The sequence below is a fragment of the Callospermophilus lateralis genome, chromosome 13 (assembly GCF_048772815.1).
Source record: "Callospermophilus lateralis isolate mCalLat2 chromosome 13, mCalLat2.hap1, whole genome shotgun sequence".
In the NCBI taxonomy this organism is placed as follows: Eukaryota; Metazoa; Chordata; class Mammalia; order Rodentia; family Sciuridae; genus Callospermophilus; species Callospermophilus lateralis.
Genome location: NC_135317.1, coordinates 53034136 through 53061310, shown reverse-complemented (window position 1 = coordinate 53061310; position 27175 = coordinate 53034136). Strand labels below are relative to the sequence as shown.

The following is a 27175-nucleotide window of genomic DNA, read 5'->3' as shown; positions in this document are numbered from 1 at the left end:
GGAAAAGTCAGGGAAACCCATTGGGATGTGCAGCTCTGTGTAGCCAGCCACTGAGGTGAAGTAGGGCTGAGCAACCCGCCACTTAACAGGAGACCAAGCTCTGGCAGGTATGGTTTGTCTTATTGCTGAGACATCATGAAGAATGCCTCTGCTAATCAATCAGCTTTTACCTTTTTCTTCCTTTGATAAAATAGACAAGGAAATTTGTCAGAAGCCCAAATTTATTTATTTATTTATTTTCTGCCAGCATTTATTACAAGGTTTGTTCATAAATTTGCCCTGAATTTTTGCTCTGCATGAAAACTGGCAAAACAAAAGCCAATTTTATTTTTTTCATCTTCAATGGCAGCCTGAATCAAATATGTATAACTAGAAATGGAAATGAGTCATTCTAAGACTGAGAGAAAGATACCCACAGGAAGTTTAATTCTCTTTACCCCTCTAGAGGGCAGGGCTTGGCTTTTTTCTTTGCCTTTAGATTCTCAAATTGAATACAGCCATAGATGGAATGATGTCAGGGGTTGCAGAAAAAAGCTCACAAATCAGCCACTTAGTTTACACAACAGGGTAAAAGGAACACTAAATCTCGGTTTATAAGAGTTATTAGAAATACTTGTAGCTAGAGAAAAATCTAGAGAGAATAGATGGAGAGACAGTAACTACTTGCATCTTGATGGTGATAAATGGACTGAGAATGTTCATAAATATGCTGAGGATGTTCATAAATATGCTTCCTTCCATCTGATCATACTTAAAGAGACAAACATCACTCAAATTATGATGCCGTAAAATAAGCATTTTTATTTTATGCTTCCAGTTTTTCCATTAGCCGCTGAAGATTTGGTTCACAGGATTTCCAGATTAAAGTATGTGTTATTCCAAAATGAGTTATATAGCAGAGATAGAGACCTGAAGATACAGTGTTGCTGGAGATGTCACAGGAGCATTATTTGGCTTTAGGTTCTAGTGGGTGAAGCCTCTTCCCAATGCATAACCTTTCTTTATTTCTGTCTACAAATGTCATTATTACCTTTGTTTGCTCATTTTCCTTAAAGTATTTCTTATCTTGTGCTTGAGCACCTCACCTGAGAATCTGGAAAAATATTAAATACCTAATACATTCATCTAGAAAGTGACTTAGGGTAGAATAACAACTGTCAATGTATTAAGTGTTGGTCACTGTGTTCCAGTACACTGACCATCAGTGACCTCATAACCCTAGATGTAGAGGGATAAGGTGGAGTCATCACCCTCTAGCCAGAGACCAGTGAGAATAGAGAGACTGAACATTCATCTTGTTATAATAAGGAGTGTCTCAGTAAGTAGATTTAAAAACAAATTATGAGGTCTAGGCTTGTATAAGATTATTTGAGGGAGTGTCTAAGAAAGAAGGGCTTTGTTCAGGATTGGATGTTATTAGGAAGTAGGGACAATCCTATGATTGACTATCTTAACAGATTTTCTCCGTATAGAGGTAAGAATGGAATGAAGCTAAGCAGTAGTTAGTAAATAAACAGCAGTCTCTTTTATTAGCCAAGCTGGAGGATAGTTGGCCACTTTTGTAACTTAAAGAACATTAATATTTTTGTCTGTGTTCACTCAGAATTACAATGTGGTCTTGCTTTTCTCTGGACCCATCGTGGGTGGTCACAGAGAGGTACAGCCTGATGTTAGTGTTCTGGTTTAACTGTGTCCATGAAATGGTTTAACGGGGAGCCAGGAAAATCCAGCTGAGCTTCCTGGCATATTCTACAGTGAGAATTGCATGAGTCTTGAGAACGTTGTTGTCTGTTGACTTTAGTAGGACCCTAAGTACAATATGACCTAGACATGTATTAATTCAATGGCATCATTGGTCCTTCTTCCATGCTTTTGTTGGAAATGGGCTTTTGTTCAATTAATCACATGTAAGCATAGAAACATCTCTAGTTAAGAATGTCCAGTGTTTTAGTTCTAGCCACCTTTGAAAAAGAAAGTGTTCTGAGATTAATAGGGCAAATCAATGCCTCTTTTAAAAAATGTCTGCATCTGGTATGGTAGAATGTGCTGAGGGAACTCTCCCAAGGATATGAGGAGTGAAGGCAAGTGAAGCAGTGGAAAGAGTCAGACTTAGGAGTCAAAACAAACTGGGATCACATATGAGTTCTACTATGAATTCCCAATTAGTAAAGTTACCTGGAGCAAGATTAGTGACCATGGCCTCAGTGATCTTCTCTGAAATGGGAACTAAAACATTACTTCAAAACATGTCCTGTTCTGATGAACACCTTATATTTATAACTTCAGAGTTTTTGCTTGCATTTATTTATATATACATATGTATGAATATATATATATATATATGTATATATATACATATATATATTTCTTTTTTTAATCTTTATTTTATTTATTTATTTTTATGTGGTGCTGAGAATCAAAACCCAGGTCCTTACATGTGCTAGACGAGCGCTCTACCACTGAGCCACAATCCCAGCCCATATTTCTTTATATTCATATGTATATGAAGTTCTGGAAATGGATATAATGTAGGTGTAAACAGACATAGACATAGATCTGAATATGAACATAGATGTAGATATAGAAATAGATACAGGTATGAATATAGATATTGATATTGATCTGGATATAGTTTTAGATGTAGATGAGATATAGGTATAGATCTCTCCGCAATATAGACATAATTATAACTATGATTATAATTGTCCTAGAACAAACATTTTGGCCATATTTTGGACCTGAAGAAAAGATACACACTCCCTCAACAAAGAGTTAATAGTGTCCTAGTATGTGACCAAGTTATCAGTGTTCTATGTACATTATGGTCTTTTACATTATTTTTATCTTTTTAAGTGTGTGCATTTTTATTTGATAAAAATTAACTTTTCATGAAGAAAGAACATTTGTTGGCTCCCATTCATTAAATAGAACTAATAATGCCTTGTGCCACTTGATTCCCAAAGCCAGCATCTAGTTATTGTTTTAAATATCCAATTCTTTTTAAACAATTATTTCAGTTGATAAATTCCCTGGAAGCCCAATGACCAGATGCTTTTATTTTTTATTCTTAACCTGGTTCCAAATTTGGGTGCCTTCAAGGGGCAGTTGACCAAAAAGTTTTAGACATTGCATTCCACGGGCTCAGATATTACAGAAAAGCCACAAAGAAGGTCATCCATTCCCCTCTACTTAATCTTCCTTTATGAGCCTGGGATCTTTCATAAATGCTCTGCATGTCCAGATTTCAAACCCCAGAAGAGAAGTTCCCATAAGACTAGTAGAACTACTCTACTTTGTCTCTCCCCTTCCCCAAATCTTCAACTACTTTACTGTCCCCACAGAGACCTTTCAACAGACATTTAAGGCAGCCTGTGATCTTGCTACAAACTACTCCCTTTCCCTGTGTTCTTCTGTATGCACTATCCTAGGAAAACATTGAGTAACACATTGTTGTTTCACCATCCCCTATTTGTCCCCTCTACTGTGCTGTTTATGCCACACCATCTTCATCTGCGAAACACTGAAGTGCATGACCAGTAGAGCTGAACTGGAGAATGAAGTGGAAATGTCATATTTCATACACCTCAAATAGTCATCTGTTACAACCATTCTGGCACCCATTCAGTCTAGCCACAAATGGTCTGTGATGAATGAATTTTGTCCTCTCACACTTGTGACGGAAATGTCATGTTAGTGATTAAAGTGAATTTTTTTGTAGATAAAGGATTGTGCAACATCTGGTTCAGCAAATCAACTCTTTAAAGCAATGGTGTAGTAGAAGAATCCTTGAAAGGCAGAAGAAAGATGGTGGACCTTGGTATGGCTGCAGCTATTGCTGTTTGAGCAGAAGCTTGATGTTTGACCTGTACCTTTTTATTTATTCTTCTTGGAAACCCTAGGATGTATACCTATTTATAGATGAAGGCAGTGAAGAAATGCCTTGGCCAGGGTGGAGTTGGTGTCTTCGAGCTTGCTCCAGGAGAGGACTTGCCGTGTCCTAATTAGGTCAGACTGGTCTCTCTTTTTTCTGTGTTTACAGCTGTGCGAGTCACCACCCTGGCATCCTTCTGAATATCAATTTTCAAAATAAGAGTTTTTCAGAGAAGCTATTTTTCTTCATATATGGAGATCTTTCAGTACTACTTTGGCTGCTTTGTATGGTATTATTCTACATGTTGGTAGAAAAGACAACAGTGGCCAGTCAGGACAGCTGCTTTGCTCCACAGCCACTGTTGTTGGCTTTGATCCATCTCCAGCCACGCAAGGAGGGCATGACCCTGCCCCCCATGCACAGATTAGGGGACAAGTATCCTGAGGAAAGAAGTAGATGACAGGGATGTATCACCTTCTTATTCAAACTTTGAACAGAGAATTGCAAACATGCATGTTGGCTATGCATGAGCAAATAACCACGGAAATACCAAAGGTTTCATGTAGCAAAACAAAAAAATGCCAAAGAGATCTGACCTTTGTAAAACTCATGGCCACTGAGTTTGCCTTTTGGCCCCAAAAGTCAAATGATTCCCTAGATTTTGACTTTCATGGTATTCTTTTTCTGGCTATACTCAGGCTTGGATAATGTTGAGGTTTTAAGGCAGTTCCTCTAATTAATGACAAGACTGTATTGAGCTCTGCACCAAATGGTTAATAGGTGCAGGAAGCATGCAGAGAGAACAGTTGGCTTGTTGATCTAAAGCCTGCATTGATACTGATCATTGAGTGCCAATTAATACTATTTATCAAAATTATTGTTATTAAATTCCAACAGTAAAACTTATTCAGATGAATTGAAATTTAAGAGTTAAGTAACTTACTCAAGGCTATTCAATAAGCAAAGAGTAGAGCCAAGATGCAAACCTACCTTGTCTGACTTTCAAACCCCAGGACATCACCAGACACATGCAGAAGCAAAAAGGAGCTTGTCCTGACAAAAGTTCTCTGAACAGTATTAGAGATCAGGGAGGGAGAAGTGATTGGAAACTGAGCAGGAAGTTGTTTACCAAGGACAGCTCTCAGCTTGTGTTCAAAGATGGCCAGGCTGGAAGACCCATGTAGACTACGAACCAAACCCTTCATTGCTTAGATAAGAGTCTAGGATGTCAGTTGACTTCTGTATAGGCCCTGTATTTGGCTGGTGAAAGACCTTAGGATTCAACCCACATTTGGGGGCTTAGAGTCCAGGATTTTCATTTGTTTTTTCCTGACAGTGGGCAAGGTCACTGGGCAAGGTCAGAAGAACAAGATCATCAGCCCAAAGTTCCTGTGAGGCACAGGAAAGATGTTAGGGAGGCCTCAGCCTGTGGGACAGCTACTTACCCACACAGAAGCCAGTCTCTGCTTCTCTGTCCTCACTCCCATCACCAGGCACAGAGCCTAGGGATAAAGGCTAACCTGATAGAAAAGTTGAGAAACAATAAAGTGCTCCAGATTCCATTGAAGAAGATAAGGTCTTAGCATTGATTCAACTTGGGAAAAAGCTCAAAGCAAAAAGTCCTGATGCAGATTCTAATATATTCTAGGCCCTGTCATCAGAGACTCGACAGACAATAGGATCATTAACCTGAAATGAGATTAGTCCTCTTAGAAGTTATTTTTTAAATATTTATTTTAGTTGTAGGTGGACACAATACCTTTATTTTATTTATTAATTTTTATGTGGTGCTAAGGGTGGAACCCAGTGCCTCATGCATGCTGGGCAAGTGCACTACCACTGAGCTACAACTCTGACCCTCATTAGAAGTTATTATAGGCAGATTCTGTAAATCTGTGAGATTAGAGAACACATAAGAATGTGTAAGTCTAGGACCCATTCTGCTGAACGGAGCCACCGCTGCCATGGATGAGATCGAAAGCCTTTGCAATATGCTGGGCCCATCGGCCTCGGATTGGTCTATTTTATTCCTCAGCAAGCAGCAGATGTAGGAGCCGGAGGCACACTTCCCTGAGGAACCCTTTCCATCCCACGGTACCTTGGTGGCCCTGGCCTCCCGCCTTGGCCTAGAGGAGCAACACGTGAAGAATTGGTTTAGGGTGCAACAGAAGATATACCCGAACCCTGAACCAGGCAATCAGCCATTTGCACGACGCCTCGGCCGGCTCATCCTGGGCACACTTAACCTGGGCACACTCAACCTGGGCAGGCCCATCCTGGTCTAGCTTCTGTTGTACATGCCCATCCTGCAAAGATGTCCACTACCCCAGCCCCAGAAGACTCAGAAGGTTCTCCATTCAGGCCCAGGCCTATGGGAACCTCTGGGGCAGTGCCCAGGAGAGTGCCTGGCCCCTTAGGGGAGAGGATGAGGAACTGGAAGCTTCCTTGAAGAGACTCTCCACTGCAGAGCCTGAGGAAGGTGACCTTGAAGACCAGACAAATCAGGTCCAGGAGATTTCTGAGTGGATGGGGGTTCTGCACCTGCCCCATTCCACAGGTCCCACAGGTCCTCACTCTGGCTACTATTCCATCTAATTGTTGTCCCCACCTGTCATTTGTGTCACCTGGGAGTGTCTGGGTCTCCAATCTAGGAGTGGAATGAGTGTTCCTGGGTGCACTTCCTTCCCTTGATGCTCCCCTGCCCCTAGCCAATTTTATCACTATCTTTCCTAATTTATGGGGATCTTGGTCTGCAACCCACTGCAGCAGCTACCTGCATCTCCAGGAATGAAGGATCTTGCTCTCCCACAAGGATTTTCCCACAGTCCTCTGCTGACAGCCACACCCACATCAGATCTTCATCCCCTACCTGCATCTTTTAGATACCATATCCAATACAATTTCATCATTTTGAAATAGTTTGGAGCTTTGTCTTAAGTATTTTTTTCCTCTTATTTCCTTTTAGTCTTTGCTTTGTTACTTGTTTGAGGTTATTTTTCTGTTTGATTTTCCTCGATTTTCAATAAATTTTCTTCTTTTGATTCAGTGAAAAAAAAAAAAAGAAAGAAAGAATGTGTAAGTGTCTCCTTCAGCCACTGCCAAGACTGGGGATCTGAATGCCCTGTCCCCAGCTGCCCTCATCCTTCCCCTCTCTTCTCCACACCAAAGCCAAAGGTGACCTTTCCAGTTCATAGCTTGGTGATGCCCTTCCCTCACTCCCTGCCTCCAAGTGACCTTCAGTATAAATATCAAACTGCTGATCCCAGTACAAAAGCTCCTGAGGATTCAACATCCCTGTGCCTCCAGTTCTACCCCCTGCCATTAGAAAAGAATATTTACACACGCACATTCTCCCCTTCCCCGCTCAAGAGCTCTTGGTGGAGCTCATCTTCAAGCCACACAGCTCTGACTGTATCACCCCTGGAATCAGTGCTTTTGCACCTACTGATAGGCTCTCCCACTCTGTCCTTTCATTTCCTCAGCCTCTCATTGTCCTTCATGTGTTTGTCCTTTCAATTCTAGGAATCTATGCTAAAGAAATACTTGCACGCGTGCACAAAGATCTATGTAGAGATGCTCATTGTTTCATTTTTTGCATTAGAGAGGATATAAAAAAAAAGCCATCAGTGGGTTAAATAACTTATGTCCATCTATTTTGTGATTACTGTAGAGCTGGAAAAAAATAGTGGCAGGACCAGTACAGATGAATATGGAAGGACCACCATGGTATGTGGTACTGGAGAGTTCCCAGGTCAAGGTGACACAGGCTCTTACCTAGTGGGTGACCTCTCCTATAACCCCAGTTAAGCATCTAGAGTAGGGGCTGGAAAAGGGGGTCAGAAAGGAGTTTAATATCAGTGGACCCCAGATTCCTCAAAAACCAAGGTCTCCCTTAACAAACCCCATGCTGGGTGATCAAGTCATATCTGATAGAAACTGATACATATTTGTGTGCTGTTCTTTCCTAATGAAAATTCAACTTTGTCACTTTCATTGACTAAATCAGAAAACATTTGTGATTTTTACAAAGTTATACTGGACTCAGACAAGTCCAGTACAGCTATGTTCCTGGGCATATTGGATCAGGAGTCAGAAAACCTGCAGATTTTTAATTTACCATTGAATATATCTCTAACTTATTTTTATTTACCTTTAAGACCCTTCCTTTCTTCATGCATGCATTGAGGGGGGCTGACAAAATAATCTCTAAGGGCTCCTTGTTGCAAGGTTCTATTGGGCTATTACTCTTGAGGCTTGTGCAATGTTAATAAGAATGATAATTGCAACCTTTATATTCTAACCTCCTTATGTGTATTAACCATCTTAAATCTCATAACAACTATATGAAATAAGTACTTCATCTCCACTTTATGGAATAAGACACCAACATCCACAGATTACTAGATTGTCCAAAGTCACACAACTATAACATTGTGAAGCAACAACCTAAGTCCAGGCATTGCAACTCCAGAATCCATGATTCTAACCATTATGTTAGATTGCAATTAACAGTAACCCTATGTCTTGCTGCACAATTTAAGGATCTATACCCAAAAAAATGGTGTCAAGAAAACAAATCTGAAGAGCCAATATGAAAAATATAGATAGATGTGGGGAAATTATCTGTAAAGCCAAAATGCAAAAGGCACCCCAAAGTTCTACTTAATTACTTCAGCATTTTTATAATATATCTTTTCTATATACCATAAAGTAACAATAGCTATATACTTCTGTGTAACAACAAATGCAAGAAAAACAATGTCACTGCTACTGCATTTTTTGCAATTTTTTATCTGAAAATAACACCATCAGGTACACATGGCATTGATGCTTTCAATTTTAATTTCACAGATGAAAGAGCTTGGTGTCATCTTCTACAACTGCAGCTGCCTGGTCCTAGATTTACAAAGGATATTTGCTTTATATAGTTCATTAAAATTCAAAAGCAGAGTACCTCAGACCTGGTCCAAGAGGCTCTATGGAGTCTACGACAATGAAAAGAAATTGCAACTTCAGCTGAATGACACCAAATCTCAAGCATTTGTGTCGGTGAGTTGTCTGCCCTCTTTCTCCCCCCTTCCTCTCTTTCTTCCTCTAAAGGCTCTTTATTAAGTGTGAATGTTTCAGTGTGATCTTACATTGAACAAAAAAAAATTAGATTAGTTCTAATGCATCCCTCGAGGAGTTCAAATGTGTCCTCTCGTATCCTCTGTCACATGCTGTCCCCAGTAATAACAATAACACATCTTAATAATCATTCCTGGTTTCAGATACTTTGGGTTGCCTGATTTGGTACCCACAGTCATTCCATAAGGTAGACATGCAATTGTGAGTAGTCTACAAATAAAGATGTCAACACATGGGAAGTCCATTTTGGTCTTTTGACACTAAAGCTGATTAGCCTGTTTTCCATGCCCTGTATAAATTATTTTTTAGATGTTTTATCAGAAGAACTTTTTGATAAATCCAAGGGAATCCTGGTGTGTAAAACAGACAAAAGCAGAACTACTGAATTTAATTGGAACTGGAAGACAAGAGGTCCACTTAGCAGGACAAGGATTCTTACACTCCGCTTCTAGGTCTCCATTTCACCTCCATTGAAAACCAACAACTCCCCCTTCCCCTGTCAGCATTACCTCCCTGGGCCACCACACTACTGCCCACACTCCTCAGCTATCCTGCAGAGACATGGGGAGCACACACCATAGATAGATACTCAAACTTCAGCGTACCTAAGAATCAGCTAGAGAGCCTGTTTAAATGGAGATTGACAATCCCTCCTCCCCCACCCAGGAACTGATCCACTCCACTCTCATCCATCTGGGGTGAGATCTTAGAAGTCTGACTTTGAATCAGACTTCTAAATTGATCCTGATACTCCAAGAAACTTCTCCAAACTGTGATCCCAATTTAATATTGTGCTGCTTTTTCTCCCTTGATTGATATCAGTGCTTTTATGCCAACCACTTTTATGTCATTAAAGAGCATTTAATTGAAGAGTGAATTATATGCTTTTTGCCTGTTCTCATGAAATCATAATCCAAACATTTACAAAGGTAGTACTAGAGGGGAAAAGGAAGTTAAAGTTGTTTGTCTTAAATCACAAATTCACATAAATATGAAGAGTAGAAAATGGACTATGAAGGATTTTCATCAAATAGAACTTTAAGAACTCTTGTTTTTTCTTTTTTTTAATGTTAATGTGGAGGTCAAGAATGGCAGTAGCAAGTAGCATATTGCAGAGGGCCTTGTACTAACAAAACTATTTCATATACACATTTCATTTGTCTCAAGAGCCTGTATGTAAAACCAGAAGATCAACTCATATATGAACAGTGAAAGGAAACAGGGTGAAATGATGCCCCAAGCAAGCAGACCAACAGAACAGAATAGAAGCAACAAGACATACCTGGAATGAACATATTTTGCATAATCACTGGATTTTGAATTTAAAATTCGAATTTTAGAAATAAGTGAATGAGGTTGTTGCATAAATTTAGATTTTGACCCTTAAAAAGGGAAGGAGTTAAGTGGTCTCAGGTCTTTAATAAAATTTATAGAAGTTAAAAGTTTCTGTTGTATTCTAGGACAAATTTAGAAGTTTTTTATTAAAAGAGTTAGCCACAAATTGAGTTGTAAAACGTTTACTCAGGTAATCTCTCAAACTATGCAATGCTTTTATTTTCTATTTTCATTTATTTATTTTAATCTATTATTTTATTTTCTATTTCTTATTAAACTAAGTTTTAATTCAACAGATATTGATTGAAAGTCATTTTTTTTTAAATTTTTTTTTTTATTCAAAACATTACAAAGATTTCAGAATCACATTGGTTACACATCCACATTTTTACATAATACCATAATAGTAACTGTTGTATTCTGCTACCTTTCCTATCCTCTACTATCCCCCCTCCCCTCCCCTCCCATCTTCTCTCTCTACCCCATCTACTGTAATTCATTTCTCTTCTTATTTTTTCCCATTCCCCTCACAAACTCTTATATGTAATTTTGCATAACAATGAGGGTCTCCTTTCATTTCCAAGCAATTTCCCTTTTCTCTCCCTTTCCCTCCCACTTCATGACTCTGCTTAATGTTAATCTTTTCCTCCTGCTCTTCCTCCCTGCTCTGTTCTTGGTTGCTCTCATTATATCAAAGAAGACATTTGGCATTTGTTTTTTAGGGATTGGCTAGCTTCACTTAGCATAATCTGCTCTAGTGCCATCCATTTCCCTGCAAATTCCATGATTTTGTCATTTCTTAGTGCTGCGTAGTACTCCATTGTGTATAAATGCCACATTTTTTTTATCCATTCATCTATTGAGGGGCATCGGGGTTGGTTCCACAGTCTAGCTATTGTGAATTGTGCTGCTATGAACATCGATGTGGCAGTATCCCTGTAGTACGCTCTTTTGAGGTCTTCAGGGAATAGTCCGAGAAGGGCAATAGCTGGGTCAAATGGTGGTTCCATTCCCAGCTTTCCCAGGAATCTCCATACTGCTTTCCATATTGGCTTCACCATTTTGCAGTCCCACCAGCAATGTACAAGAGTACCCTTTTCCCCACATCCTCGCCAGCACTTGTTATTGTTCGACTTCATAATGGCTGCCAATCTTACTGGAGTGAGATGGTATCTTAGGGTGGTTTTGATTTGCATTTCTCTGACTGCTAGAGATGGTGAGCATTTTTTCATGTACTTGTTGATTGATTGTATGTCCTCCTCTGAGAAGTGTCTGTTCAGGTCTTTGGCCCATTTGTTGATTGGGTTATTTGTTTTCTTATTGTTTAATTTTTTGAGTTCTTTGTATACTCTGGATATTAGGGCTCTATCTGAAGTGTGAGGAGTAAAAATTTGTTCCCATGATGTAGGCTCCCTATTTACCTCTCTTATTGTTTCTCTTGCTGAGAAAAAACTTTTTAGTTTAAGTAAGTCCCATTTGTTGATTCTTGTTTTTAACTCTTGTGCTATGGGTGTCCTATTAAGGAATTTGGAGCCCGACCCCACAATATGTAGATCGGAGCCAACCTTTTCATCTATCAGACGCATAGTCTCTGATTTGATATCAAGGTCCTTGATCCATTTTGAGTTAACTTTTGTGCATGGCGAGAGGAGGGGATTCAGTTTCATTTTATTGCATATGGATTTCCAGTTTTCCCAGCACCATTTGTTGAAGATGCTATCCTTCCTCCATTGCATGCTTTTAGCCCCTTTATCGAATATAAGATAGTTGTAATTTTGTGGATTGGTTTCTGTGTCCTCTATTCTATACCATTGGTCCACCCGCCTGTTTTGGTACCAGTACCATGCTGTTTTTGTTACTATTGCTTTGTAGTACAGTTTGAAATCTGGTATCGCTACACCTCCTGATTCACACTTCCTGCTTAGAATTGCTTTTGCTATTCTGGGTCTTTTATTTTTCCATATGAATTTCATGATTGCTTTATCTATTTCTACAAGAAATGCCGTTGGGATTTTGATTGGCATTGCATTGAACCTATAGAGAACTTTTGGTAATATTGCCATTTTGATGATGTTAGTTCTGCCTATCCATGAACAGGGTATGTTTTTCCATCTTCTGAGATCTTCTTCTATTTCTCTCTTTAGGGTTCTGTAGTTTTCATTGTATAAATCTTTCACCTCTTTTGTTAGGTTGATTCCCAAGTATTTTATTTTTTTTGAGGATATTGTGAATGGGGTAGATGTCCTCATTTCCAGTTCGGAAGATTTGTCGCTGATATACAGGAATGCCTTTGATTTATGCGTGTTGATTTTATATCCAGCCACTTTGCTGAATTCATTTATTAGCTCTAGTAGTTTCTTTGTAGACCCTTTTGTGTCTTCTAGGTATAGGATCATATCATCCGCAAACAGTGATAATTTAAGTTCTTCTTTTCCTATTTTTATGCCTTTAATTTCTTTCGTCTGTCTAATTGCTCTGGCCAGTGTTTCGAGAACTATATTGAATAGAAGTGGTGAGAGAGGGCATCCCTGTCTTGTTCCAGATTTTAGAGGGAATGCCTTCAGTTTTTTTCCATTTAGAATGATGCTAGCCTGAGGCTTAGCATATATAGCTTTTATAATTTTGAGGTAAGTTCCTGTTATCCCTAGTTTTTCTAATGTTTTGAACATAAAGGGATGCTGTACTTTGTCGAATGCTTTTTCTACGTCCACTGAGATGATCGTATGGTTCTTATCTTTAAGTCTATTGATGTGGTGAATAACGTTTATTGATTTCCGTATATTGAACCAGCCTTGCATCCCAGGGATGAATCCTACTTGATCATGGTGCACAATCTTTTTGATATGTTTTTGTATACGATTTGCCAGAATTTTATTGAGGATTTTTGCATCTAAATTCATTAGGGATATTGGTCTGTAGTTTTCTTTCTTTGAGGTGTCCTTCTCTGGTTTGGGAATCAGGGTGATATTGGCCTCATAGAATGAATTTGGGAGTTCTCCCTCTTTTTCTATCTCCTGAAATAGATTATGGAGTATTGGTATTAGTTCCTCTTTAAATGTTTTGTAAAACTCTGCTGTATATCCATCCGGTCCTGGGCTTTTCTTGGTTGGTAGTCTTTTGATGGCTTCTTCTATTTCCTCCCTTGATATTGATCTGTTTAGGTTGTTTATATCTTCCTGATTCAATCTGGGTAGTTCATATGTCTCAAGGAATTTATCTATGCCTTCACTATCTTCTATTTTATTAGAGTATAGGGTTTCAAAATAATTTCTAATTATCGTCTGTATTTCTGAATTGTCTGTTGTGATGTTGCCTTTTTCATCCCGTAAGCTAGTAATCTGGGTTCTCTCTCTTCTTCTCTTTGTTAGTGTGGCTAGTGGTCTATCAATCTTATTTAATTTTTCAAAGAACCAACTTTTAGTTTTGTCAATTTTTTCGATTGTTTCTTTTGTTTCGATTTCATTGATTTCTGCTCTAATTTTAATTATTTCTTGCCTTCTACTGTATTTGCTGCTGATTTGTTCTTCTTTTTCTAAGGCTTTGAGGTGTAGTATGAGGTCATTTATTTGTTGGCTTTTACTTCTTTTAAGGAATGAACTCCATGAAATGAATTTTCCTCTTAGTACTGCTTTCATAGTGTCCCAAAGATTTCGATATGTTGTTTCTGAGTTTTCGTTTACCTCTAAGAATTTTTTAATTTCCTCTTTGATGTCTTCTGTAACCCTTTGTTCATTCAGTAGCATATTGTTTAATCACCATGTGATGTAGGGTTTTTCCTTTCTCATTTTATTATTGATTTCCAATTTCATTCCATTATGATCAGATAAAATGCATGGTAGTATCTCAACTCCTTTGTAATTGCTAAGCTTTGCCCTGTGACATAATATATGGTCTATTTTTGAGAAGGATCCATGTGCTGCTGAGAAGAAAGTGTATCCGCTTGATGTTGGGTGGTATATTCTGTATATATCAATTAAGTCTAAGTTATTTATTGTATTATTGAGCTCTATGGTTTCTTTATTCAATTTTTGTTTGGAAGATCTGTCCATTGGTGAGAGAGGTGTATTAAAATCTCCCATGATTATTGTGTTGTGGTCTATTAGACTCTTGAACTTGAGAAGAGTTTGTTTGATGAACGTAGCTGCACCATTGTTTGGGGCATATATATTAATGATCGTCAAGTCTTGTTGGTGTATGGTTCCCTTGAGCAGTATGTATTGTCCTTGTTTATCCCTTTTGATTAACTTTGGCTTGAAGTCTATTTTATTTGATACAAGTATGGACACCCCTGCTTGCTTCCGGGTTCCGTATGAGTGATATGATTTTTCCCAACCTTTCACCTTCAGTCTGTGTATGTCTTTTCCTATCAGATGAGTCTCCTGTAGGCAGCATATTGTTGGATCTTTTTTTTTTAATCCATTCTACTAGCCTATGTCTTTTGATTGGTGCATTTAAGCCATTAACATTTAGGGTTACTATTGAGATATGGTTTGTATTTCCAGCCATATTTGGTTATGTATGATACTTAACATGATTAGTTTTTCCTCTATGCTTAGTTTTTCCTTTATTGTACTACCTCCCGTTGTTGGTTTTCATTGTTATTTTTCATTTCCTCTTCCTGTAATGTTTTGCCAAGGATGTTTTGAAGAGCTGGTTTTCTAGCTGCAAATTCTTTTAACTTTTGCTTATCGTGGAAGATTTTTATTTCATCATCAATCCTGAAGCTTAATTTCGCTGGATACATGATTCTTGGTTGGAATCCTTTTTCTTTCAGCGTTTGAAATATGTTGTTCCAGGATCTTCTAGCTTTCAGAGTCTGTGTTGAAAGATCAGCAGTTATCCTGATTGGTTTACCTTTAAATGTAATCTGCTTCCTCTCTCTTGTGGCTTTTAAGATTCTCTCCTTATTCTGTATGTTGGGCATCTTCATTATTATATGTCTTGGTGTGGATCTCTTATGATTTTGTATATTCGGTGTCCTGTAGGCTTCTAGTATTTGGATTTCTTTTTCATTCTTTAAGTCTGGGAAGTTTTCTAGTATTATTTCATTGAATAGATTACTCATTCCCTTGGTTTGGACCTCTGTACCCTCTTGTATCCCAATAACTCTTAGGTTTGGTTTCTTGATGTTATCCCATAATTCTTGGATGTTCTGCTCATGATTTCTTAACATTCTCGCTGAGCTGTCTATGTTCTTTTCAAGTTGAAAAACTTTGTCTTCGTTGTCTGAAGTTCTATCTTCCAAGTGTTCTACTCTGCTGGTAATACTCTCATTTGAGTTTTTAATTTGGTTTATTGTTTCCTGCATTTCCAGGATTTCTGTTTGTTTGTTTTTTATATCCTCTATCTCCCTATAGAGTTGATCTTTTGCTTCTTGGATTTGTTTATGTAATTCATTGTCAAAGTGATTTTTCATTGTCTGAATTTGATGAATAATGTCTTCCTTGAAACTCCAGATCATCTGAAGCATGTATATCCTGAACTCTTTGTCTGACATTCCATCAGCTGCAGATATTACCTCATCTAATGTTGAATTGACCTGTATTGTTTGTGGTCCTTTCTTTCCTTGTCTTTTCATACTGCTCATGATTCTTTCTAGCTTTGTGAAACTGTTGAGTTAATGTTTTTCCCCTTATATATTTGTATTGTTCTTGAATAGCTCCAATATCCCTCTTTTTCGGAGAAAGACAATGTTAACAGATCCCAATATCAACAGTACATTATCTAAGGACAAGTTTTCATTATTAATACATTTATAGTTAGATTCTAAGACTATAGATGTTGGATTTAATTATTACTTAAGAATATATTCCTTAGTTTCATAAAAGGCGTACCATATCTGGTGGCATATAGAAAACTTAATTTCAGACGAAGGATGTTATACTTAAAGAGAAAGGAGTGAGGGAATGATGTTAAACTAACTTAGCACCTTTGGAGAACTCTAACCACTCGACTGGTAATTTATGGAAGAATGTATAGACTCAACCTCCTATTTAGATAGTTACCCTATGTATAGATAGCAAAAGTTAGGAGATTGAAAGTGGTATAGAGAGAATATGAATTTAAAAAAAAAAAAGAAAAGAAATAACAAGGAAGAAAAGAGAAATAAGAGAAGGGAAAGGGAAGTAAGATAGAAATACAGAAAAAAAAATGGGGGGAGGTGGGGTATATGCAATTCCTCTATATTATATTACTTTGGTAATTCAGTTGTTCATGCTCAGTTCTTGGTTTCACATATGCTGAAGTTGTGGAAGAGAGAGAAGAAAAGGGAAAGAGAGGAAAGAAAAAAAAAATGTCTCTCAGAACACTGTTTTCCTTGCTTCCAGTAGGTGGCGTTGTCTATTCCTAGTTTGAGCCTCTGTATTCAGGGTGGTGGGTATAGCCAGTGTGAAGGGAAATGAGCTTCCACCTGTATCTTCCCTACTCTAGTCTCTGAGGTAGAAACCAGGTGCCTCTAGAGTTGTTGTTTTGTGTTGATAGCTACAATCCCCAAAAGCTTGTGGGAAATATTTTGAGTTATCGCAGCTAAGGGTGGGGGAGTTGGAAACCGGGTACCTGGATCAGCCGCAACTGTGCTGGTAGCCACACCCACTTTGATGGGTTTTAAGGGTTGATGGGCTTCCTGGAGACTAGCGCTCTGGGCGGGACCAGACTTCCTCCTCCGGTCTGGCTGAGCGGCTGGCGCCTTCCTGCTCCGGTCTGGCTGGGCGGCTGTCGCGGCTTCCTGCTCCGGTCTGGCTGGGCGGCTGTCGCGGCTTCCTGCTCCGGTCTGGCTGGGCGGCTGTCGCGGCTTCCTGCTCCGGTCTGGCTGGGCGGCTGTCGCGGCTTCCTGCTCCGGTCTCTGAAAGTCATTTTTAAGAGTTGTAAAACTTTGCAGATTTTTTTTAAAGTCAGAAAACTTCTGCTATTGAAATTGAGCTCCTTGATCTCACCTCTATTTTAAAATATCACATTTTTATTGCTATGTGCTTATCATCATTTTTCCCAATAATTTATAAGGCTCTGAAGATGATTTGCTACATTCTCTTTGTCATTGGTATTCCCAGCATTTCACCTGAGTCCTCTCTAAAAGCAGCAATAAATGTTGGATTAAATTTATTAGTAGTAATATTAATGGAAATTTCCAGAATGCACATAGTTTTTTCAGTAGCGTATGACAAATGACAAGAAAAAAAATTATTTAAGCTCAATGTATTTGTTGTAAAACAACTTTTTTAAAAAAAATTTATTAATTTATTTTACAGTAGAATAAATCTTGACATTATACATAAATGGAGCACAACTTCTCATTCCTCTGGGTATACTTGGAGCAGAGTCACTCCATTAATGTAATCATACATGTGTATAGGGTAATAATGTCTGTCTCAGTCTATCATCTTTCCTGTCTCCACAACCCCACCCCTTCGCTCACTCCTTTCTACACAAACAAAAGTTCCTTCATTCTTCTCTATCCCCCTGCCCAACTATGGATCAGCATCCACTTATCAGAGAAAACATTCAGCTTTTGGTTTTGGGGAGATTGGTTTATTTCACTTAGCATGGTATTCTCTAGTTCCATCTATTTACCTGCAAATACCATAATTTCATTCTTCTTTAAGGCTGAGTATTATTCCATTGTGTATGTGTACCATATTTTCTTTATCCATTCATCTGTTGAAGGGCATCTAGATTGGTTGCATAGTTTAGCTATTGTGAACTGAACTGGTATAAACACTGATGTGACTGAGTCACTAGTATGCTGATTTTAAGTCCCTTGGGTATAAACTGGGATAGCTAAGTCAAATGGTGGTCCCATTCCAATTTTTATGAGAAATTCCACACTACTTTCCAAAGTAGTTACACCAATTTGCAGTCCCACCAGCAATGTAAGAGTGTACTTTCCCTCCCACACATCCTCTCCAACACTTACAATTGTTTGTATTCTTGATAACTGCCATTATGACTGGTGTAAAATGAAATCTTAGAGTAGTTTTGATTTGCATTTCTCTAATTACTAGAGATGTTGAACTTTATTTCATGTATTTGTTGATCGATTGTATTTCTTCTTCTGTGAATTGTCTGTTCAATTCCTTAGTCCATTTATTGATTGGGTTATTTGTTTTTTTGGTTTTAAGTTTTTTGAGTTCTTTATATATCCTGGAGATTAGTGCTCTGCTGAGGTGCATGGGGTAAAGATTTTTTTTGACATTCTGTAGGCTGTCTCATCACATTACTGATTGTTCTGATTGTTTCCTTTTCTGAGAAGAAGCTTTTTAGTTTGAATCTATCCATTTATTGATTCTTGATTTACTTCTTGTGGTTTCAGAATCTTGTTCAGGAAGTCAGACCCTTAGCCAACATGATGAAGATTTGGGCCTACTTTTTAGTTAGTTAGTTAGTTCCAATGCCTAAGTCTTTGACGCACTTTGAGTTGATTTTTGTGCAGGGTGAGAGATAGAGGTTTAGTTTCATTTTGCTACATATGGATTTCCCAGCATCATTTGTTGAAGTGGCTGTCTTTCTCCAATGCATGTTTTTGGAACCTAGTATGAAATAGCTGTATTTATGTGGGTTTGTCTCTGTGTCTTCTATTTTGTACCATTGGTCTACAAGTCTATTTTAGTACAATACCATGCCATTTTTGTTACTATTGCTCTATTGTGTAGTTTAAGGTCTGGTATTGTGATGCCTGCTGCCTCACTCTTCTTATTAAGAACCACCTCAGCTATTCTGGGTCTCTTATTTTTCCAAATGAATTTCATGACTGCTTTTTCTAGTTCTATGAAGAACATTATTGGAATTTTAATAGGAATTGTATTAAATCTGTATAGCAGTTTTAGTAGTATGGCCATTTTGATTATATTAATTTTGACTATAGAAGAACATGAGGGATATTTCCAAATTCTAAGGTCTTCTTCTATTTCTTTCTGTAATGTTCTGTAGATTTCATTGTAGAAGTCTTTAACCTCTTTTGTTAGATTGATTCCAAAGGTTTTTTGGTTTTGTTTGTTTGTTTGTTTGTTTGTTTTGAGGCTATTGTGAATGGGGCAAATTCTGAAGATTTCTCTTGCAGTGGCTTCATCACTTATGTATAGAAAGATTTTTGATTTATGGGTATTGATTTTATATCCTGCTACTTTGCTGAAGTCATTTATTAAATCTAGAAGTTTTCTGATGGAATTGTTTGGATCTTCTAAATATAGAATCATATCATCACCAAATAGTGATAGTTTGAGTTCTTCTTTTCCTATGCTTACCACTTCAATTTCTTTCGTCTGTCTGATTGCTGTAGTTAGAGTTTCCAGGACTGTGTTGAATAGCAGTGGTGAAAGAGGTCATCCCTGACTTGTTCCTTTTTTAGAGGGAATGTTTTCAATTTTTCTCCATTTAAAATGATGTTGGCCTTGGGCTTAGCATTGATAGCTTTTATAATGTTGAGGTATGTGCCTACTATTCCTAGTTTTTCCAGTGTTTTGAACATGAAGAGTTGCTATATTTTGTCAAATGCTTTCTCAGCATCTATTGAGATAATCATATGATTCTTTTCTTTAAGTCTATTGATGTGATGTATTATGTTTATTGATTTCTGTATGTTGAACCAACCTTGTATCCTTAGGATGAACCCCACTTGATTGTGGTACAATATCTTTTTGATATTTTTTTGTGTGCAATTTGCCAGAATTTTATTGAGAATTTTTGTATCTATGTTTATCAGGGATATTGGTCTGAAGTTTTCTTTCCTTGATTTGTCTTTGTCTGGTTTTGGTATTAGGGTAATTCTAGCTACATAGAATGAGTTTGAAAGGGCTTCCCTCCTTTCCTATTTCATGGAATAAATTGAGAAGTAATGGTGTTAATTCTTCTCTGAAGATCTTGTAGAACTCGGCTGAGAATTCATCTGGTCCTGGGCTTTTCTTGGTTGGTAGGCTTTTGATGATGTCTTCTATTTCCTTGCTTGAAATTGTTCTGTTTAAATTGTGTATGTCCAATAATTATGGGAGTCTTCAACACACCTCTCTCACCACTGGACAGATCTTCCAAACAAAAGTTGAATAAAGAAACTATAGAACTCAATAATACAATTAATAACCTAGACTTAATTTACATATATAGAATATACCACCCAACATCAAGCAGTTACACTTTTTTCTCAGCAGCACATGGATCCTTCTCAAAAACAGACCATATATTATGTCACAGGGCAACTCTTAGAAATTATAAAGGAGTATAGATAATACCATGCATCCTATCTGATCATAACGGAATGAAACTGGAAATCAACAATAAAAGAAGTAAGGAAAAATCATGAATAACTTGGAGAATGAACAATAGGTTACTGAATGATCAATGGGTTATAGAAGACATCAAGGAGAAAATTAAAAAATTCTTAGAGATAAATGAAAATACAGACACAACATATCAGAATCTATGGGACACAATGAAAGCAGTTCTAAGAGGAAAATTCATTGCTTGGAGTTCATTCCTTAAAAAAAAGAAAAAACCAACAAATAAATGATCTCACACTTCATCTCAAAATCCTAGAAAAATAAGAGCAAAACAACAGCAAAAGAAGTAGAAGGCAAGAAATAATTAAAATCAGAGCTGAAATTAATGAAATCGAAACAAAAGAAAAATTGAAAAAAATTGACAAAACTAAAAGTTGGTTCTTGAAAAAATAAATAAGATCGACAGACCCTTAGCCATGCTAATGAAGAGAAGAAGAGAGAGAACTCAAATTACTAGCATACAAGATGAAAACGGCAATATCACAACAGACACTTCAGAAATACAGAAGATAATTAGAAATTACTTTGAATCCTTATACTCCAATAAAATAGAAGATAGTGAAGGCATCGATAAATTTCTTAAGTCATATGATCTGCCCAGATTGAGTCAGGAGGATATAGACAACCTAAACAGACCAATATCAATTGAGGAAATAGAAGAAGCCATCAAAAGACTACCAACTAAGAAAAGCCCAGGACCAGATGGGTATACAGCAGAGTTTTACAAAACCTTTAAAGAAGAACTAATACCAATACTTTTCAAGCTATTTCAGGAAATAAAAAAAGAGGGAGAACTTCCAAATTCATTCTACGAGGCCAACATCACCCTGATTCTTAAACCAGACAAAGACACTTCAAAGAAAGAAAACTACAGACCAATATCTCTAATTAACATAGATGCAAAAATCCTCAATAAAATTCCTGCAAATCGGATACCGAAACATATCAAAAAGATCGTGCATCATGATCAAGTAGGATTCATCCCTGGGATGCAAGGCTGGTTCAATATACGGAAATCAATAAATGTTATTCACCACATCAATAGACTTAAAGATAAGAACCATATGATCATCTCGATAGATGCAGAAAAAGCATTCGACAAAGTACAGCATCCCTTTATGTTCAAAACTCTAGAAAAACTAGGGATAACAGGAACATACCTCAATATTGTAAAAGCTATCTATGCTAAGCCTCAGGCTGGCATCATTCTGAACAGAGAAAAATTAAAGGCATTCCCTCTAAAATCTGGAACAAGACAGGGATGCCCTCTCTCACCACTTCTGTTCAACATAGTTCTCAAAACACTGGCCAGAGCAATTAGACAAAAGAAACTAAAGGCATAAAAATAGGAAAAGAAGAACTTAAATTATCACTATTTGTAGATGACATAATTCTATACCTAGAAGACCCAAAAGGGTCTACAAAGAAACTACTAGAGCTAATAAATGAATTCATCAAAGTGGCAGGATATAAAATCAATACGCATAAATTAAATGCATTCTTGTATATCAGCGACAAATCTTCTGAAATGGAAATGAGGACAACCACTCCATTCACAATATCCTCAAAAAATAAAATAAAATACTTGGGAATCAACCTAACAAAAGAGGTAAAAGAATTATACAATGAAAACTACAGAACCCTAAAGAGAGAAATAGAAGAAGATCTTAGAAGATGGAAAAGTATACCCTGTTCATGGATAGGCAGAACTAACATCATCAAAATGGCAATATTACCAAAAGTTCTCTATAGGTTTAATGCAATGCCAATGAAAATCCCAATGGCATTTCTTGTAGAAATAGATAAAGCAATCATGAAATTCATATGGAAAAATAAAAACCTCAGAATAGCAAAAACAACTCTAAGCAGGAAGTGTGAATCAGGCAGTATAGCGATACCAGACTTCAAACTATATGACAGAGCAATAGTAACAAAAACAGCATGGTACTGGTACCAAAACAAGTGGGTAGACCAATGGTACAGAATAGAGGACACAGAGACCAATCCACAAAATTACAACTATCTTATATTTAATAAAGGGGATAAAAGCATGCAATGGAGGAAGGATAGCATCTTCAACAAATGGTGCTGGGAGAACTGGAAACCCATATGCAACAAAATGAAACTGAATCCCTTTCTCTCGCCATGCACAAAAGTTAACTCAAAATGGATCAAGGAGCTAGATATCAAATCAGAGACACTGCATCTGATAGAAGAAAAAGTTGGCTCCAATCTACATATTGTGGGGTCGGGCTCCAATTTCCTCAATAGGACACCCATAGCACAAGAGTTAATAACAAGAATCAACAAATGGGACTTACTTAAACTAAAAAGTTTTTTCTCAGCAAGAGAAACAATAAGAGAGGTAAATAGGGAACCTACATCCTGGGAACAAATTTTTACTCCTCACACTTCAGATAGAGCCCTAATATTCAGAGTATACAAAAAACTCAAAAAATTAAACAATAAGAAAACAAATAACCCAATCAACAAATGGGCCAAGGACCTGAACAGACACTTCTCAGAGGAGGACATACAATCAATCAACAAGTACATGAAAAAATGCTCACCATCTCTAGCAGTCAGAGAAATGCAAATCAAAACCACCCTAAGATACCATCTCACTCCAGTAAGATTGGCAGCCATTAGGAAGTCAAACAACAAGTGCTGGTGAGGATGTGGGGAAAAGGGTACACTTGTACATTGCTGGTGGGACCGCAAATTGGTGCGGTCAATTTGGAAAGCAGTATGGAGATTTCTTGGAAAGCTGGGAATGGAACCACCATTTGACCCAGCTATTCCCCCTCTTGGTCTATTCCCTAAAGACCTAAAAAGAGCATACTACAGGGACACTGCTACATCGATGTTCATAGCAGCACAATTCACAATAGCTAGACTGTGGAACCAACCTAGATGCCCTTCAATAGATGAATGGATAAAAAAAATGTGGCATTTATACACAATGGAGTATTACTCTGCATTAAAAAATGACAAAATCATGGAATTTGCAGGGAAATGGATGGCACTAGAGCAGATTATGCTAAGTGAAGCTAGCCAATCCCTAAGAAACAAATGCCAAATGTCTTCTTTGATATAAGGAGAACAACTAAGAACACAGTAGGGAGGAAGAGCATGAGAAGAAGATTAACATTAAACAGGGACAAGAGTTGGGAGGGAAAGGGAGAGAGAAGGGAAATTGCATGGAAATGGAAGGAGACCCTCATGGTTATACAAAATTACATACAAGAGGAAGTGAGGGGAAAGGGGGGGAAAAAGGGGGGAGAAATGAATTACAGTAGAGGGAGTAGAGAGAGAAGATGGCAGGGGAGGGGAGGGGAGGGGGGATAGTAGAGGATAGGAAAGGCAGCAGAATACAACAGACACTAGTATGGCAATATGTAAAAAAGTGGATGTGGAACCGATGTGATTCTGCAATCTGTATACGGGGTAAAAATGGGAGTTCATAACCCATTTGAATCAAATGTGTGAAATATATATGTCAAGAACTATGTAATGTTTTGAACAACCAACAATAAAAATTTTAAAAAAAAAACATGTTACTTAAAAAGATGTTAAGCTAAATAAAGCCCATGAAACTAAAAATAAATAAATAAATAAATTGTGTATGTCCTCCTGGTTCAGTTTTATCAGATCATATGTGCCTCTAGAAATTTGCTGGTGTCTTTGGGATTTTCTATTTTACTGGAATATAAATTTTCAAAGTAGTTTCTAATTATCTTCTGTATTTCAATAGTGTCTGTCATGACATTTTCTTTTTTTACCACAAATTTTAGTAATTTGAGTTTTTAGTCTCCTTCTTTTCATTAAGGTGGCTAAAGGTTTTATTTCTTTTTACCCAACAAGAACAACTTGTAGGAAGAAAAGCTTCTCTGGAGCTAACAGAAGACTCAGCTCTGGCTGACTCCATTTCCCTGCCCAAGGGGAGGTAGACCCTCATGGGATACGGGTCCAGTAGAGGAAATCTGCTGGCTTCAAGGCAGCGACGAAGCATGTACATATGATGAGGTCTTTTAAAGCCACAAAGATATTACAGATTTTAGACTCAGATGAGAAGACTGCTGAGTATCCTACAAATTCTAACCTCTAAACAAGTAAATATCGGTACCCATAACCCACTAAAGCAAAAACCCTTCCACAGTCCTTTCTTATTCTGAAAGTGGGAAAGGTCCTGAAGGCCCAAAAGTGAGGTGACCACTGGGGGTGATCATGCCCAGGTATGACTGGGTCATTTATTGCTCCAACTTCACAAGGAGCCATTGTGAGGGGATCTCAAACTGCAGGAAATAAGACAGTGGCTGCAGCTTGTTTTTTTATCCAAAAGTACAGGAAGTCAAGGTGGTGACCTGTCAGACTCCCAGACAGTGCATTTGGTGGTGGTTGGTGGTTGGTGGTTGGTGGCTGGTGATAATGGTTTTTGGATATTGGTGAGGGGTTTTCCTATTTTTTTTTCTTTTTTTGTTTTTTGTTTTTGTTTTCTAGTTTTTTTTGTTTGGGTTTATTATTATTATTTTTTAGCTAGCATACTTGATCAGGATGAGCGATGAGAGTAGTAAGAGCAGTGTAGTGCTACAGGGGCAGAGCTCCTGCTGTGAACCTGCCTTCATGGGCCGTTTTATGGTGCTGCAGGACATTGGGGCAGGGGGCTTCAACCAGGTGAAACCTGCCTGCCGTCTACCTACCTGGACAGAGGTTGCAGTGAAGGTCTTGGTAAAAGTAACCTCGAGCTTCCCATCTTCTCTGAACCAGAGTTGATGGCAACCTTGGATCACCAAAATGAGATCCAGCTCTTCCAGGTCATCAAGACCAATGAACATATATCTACCTTATCATGGAGCATGCAAGTGGGGGACAACTGTGGGACCTCATCCTGGAAACTGACAGCATGCTGGAGGAGGGGGCCCATAGACTATTCAGGCAGATCTTGTGGACTGTGCAGTACTGCCATCAGAAGGGGATTGTGCACCTGGACCTGAAGCTGGAGAATGTCGTGGTGGATGTCATCGGCAATGTCAAACTCATCAACTTTGGCCTGAGCACCAGATTCACAGCTGGGAAGAAGCTGAAGAGGTTCTTTGGCACTCTCCTGTACACTGACTCAGAGAGTGTCCGTGGGCAGCAGATGTCTGAGCCCAGGGTGCAGCAAGCAGCATTAGGCAGCTGAAGAAGCCAATCAAGGAGGCAACCTAGGGCCTTCCCTGGCATGTCTCTGAGGGAGTGCAGAGCCTCATCCATGAGATCTTATGGTGGATCCCACACAAAGGCCAGGTAGTGGGGCACCTATGGCTGAGCCAGGGTGATGAAGCTTCATCTAGCCCTCCTAGTGAGGTACTCACCAAACTCCTGGATCCCACAATTATGAACATCATGATCAACAGGGGTTACCACCCCTGTAACACCAGGGTATCTATGGTGAATCGCAAATTTGATGAGATGATATAGTCAAGTACCAGAAAACCCAGTGGGGAGGCCTGTGCACTCCAGGTAAAGCCCAAGGATGGCTCAGACCCTGCAGATCTTCCCAGGGTCTACCCCAAGAAGGGTTGTAGTGAGCCTTTCCCTTGCCCTGTGAGTAGCAGCAGCCTAGGAAGCCAGGCGGTCCAGCAGAAGGCTGCTAGAAGTGCCAGCGTGCCTGCCATCCCTCTCTGCTTCCTCCATGGGAACATACCCCCTCCCAGCTCAACCTCCCAGCCTCACCCTGTGCCCAGCTGCTCATACTCCCAAGGGACTTCCACGGGACAACCCCATGTGGCAGCTGGGGTTAGAAAAGACTGAGGACAAGAATCGCCAAATGCATCCAGCAACTCTGCTGTATACCATGATATCCAGAAACAGAGTGGACCACTGTCCAGAAACAGAGAGACTCCAGTGGAAATGTGGAACCCAGACAGAACCAACAGGTCCGTGGATGATGACATCATGCTGTGGGAATGAGGTGTGCCAACTGGCTCTGGCGTCTCTGGGAGGATTCCAGGCAGCAGGGCATCTGCCTCCACCAGGAGTCCTCTGCCCCCAACAGTGAAGCACATCAGAGAAGCTTTTGCCTATGAAACACATCATAGAGACTTTTCCCTGGGACACTTCCCCCTGTCCTGCTCTTTGTCCTTTCTTCAATGCTTTGGGAGAAATTTATTCTGAATTTCTTTTTTTCATAAATTGTATAATAAAATCAATATTTCAGAGATTTTTTTAAAGGTAGTTTTTTATGTTTCTGTTTGTTCTGTTTTGGGGGGCTTTTTTATTTTGCTTTTTGAGAGAGAGAGAAGCCTCAGAGCAAGGGCCAGAGCCCAGCAGCCATCCTCTCCAAGTCTTGGACCACTGTGACTCATTCTACTGCTCACAGTATATACTCACTTACCTTGAGTCAGGGTAGATGGGCACTCACTTTCCTTAAGCCGATATAGACAGAGACTTGTTCCCATTGGCATAGTATAGACAAAGGTGCTCCCCTTGAACCAACGTAGACTTGATTCACTTTCAGCTGGTGTTGGCCAGCAGAAATCCTGTTCCTGATCTTCAGGGCCCTACCTGAAGTGTGTGGGGATGATGGGTTGCAGCG

At 38.6% G+C, this 27175-nt stretch overlaps 1 protein-coding gene across 1 annotated transcript in view; it reads left to right on the top strand.

Moving 5' to 3' along the window:
- The window catches only part of Pld5 (phospholipase D family member 5), a 389728-nt gene that overhangs the window by 342563 nt on the left and 19990 nt on the right, over positions 1 to 27175 (top strand). Inside the window, exon 6 of the mRNA XM_076872901.1 lies at positions 8723 to 8920. Coding sequence (XP_076729016.1) covers positions 8723 to 8920 — 198 coding nt within the window. The remainder of the gene's footprint in view (positions 1 to 8722; positions 8921 to 27175) is intronic.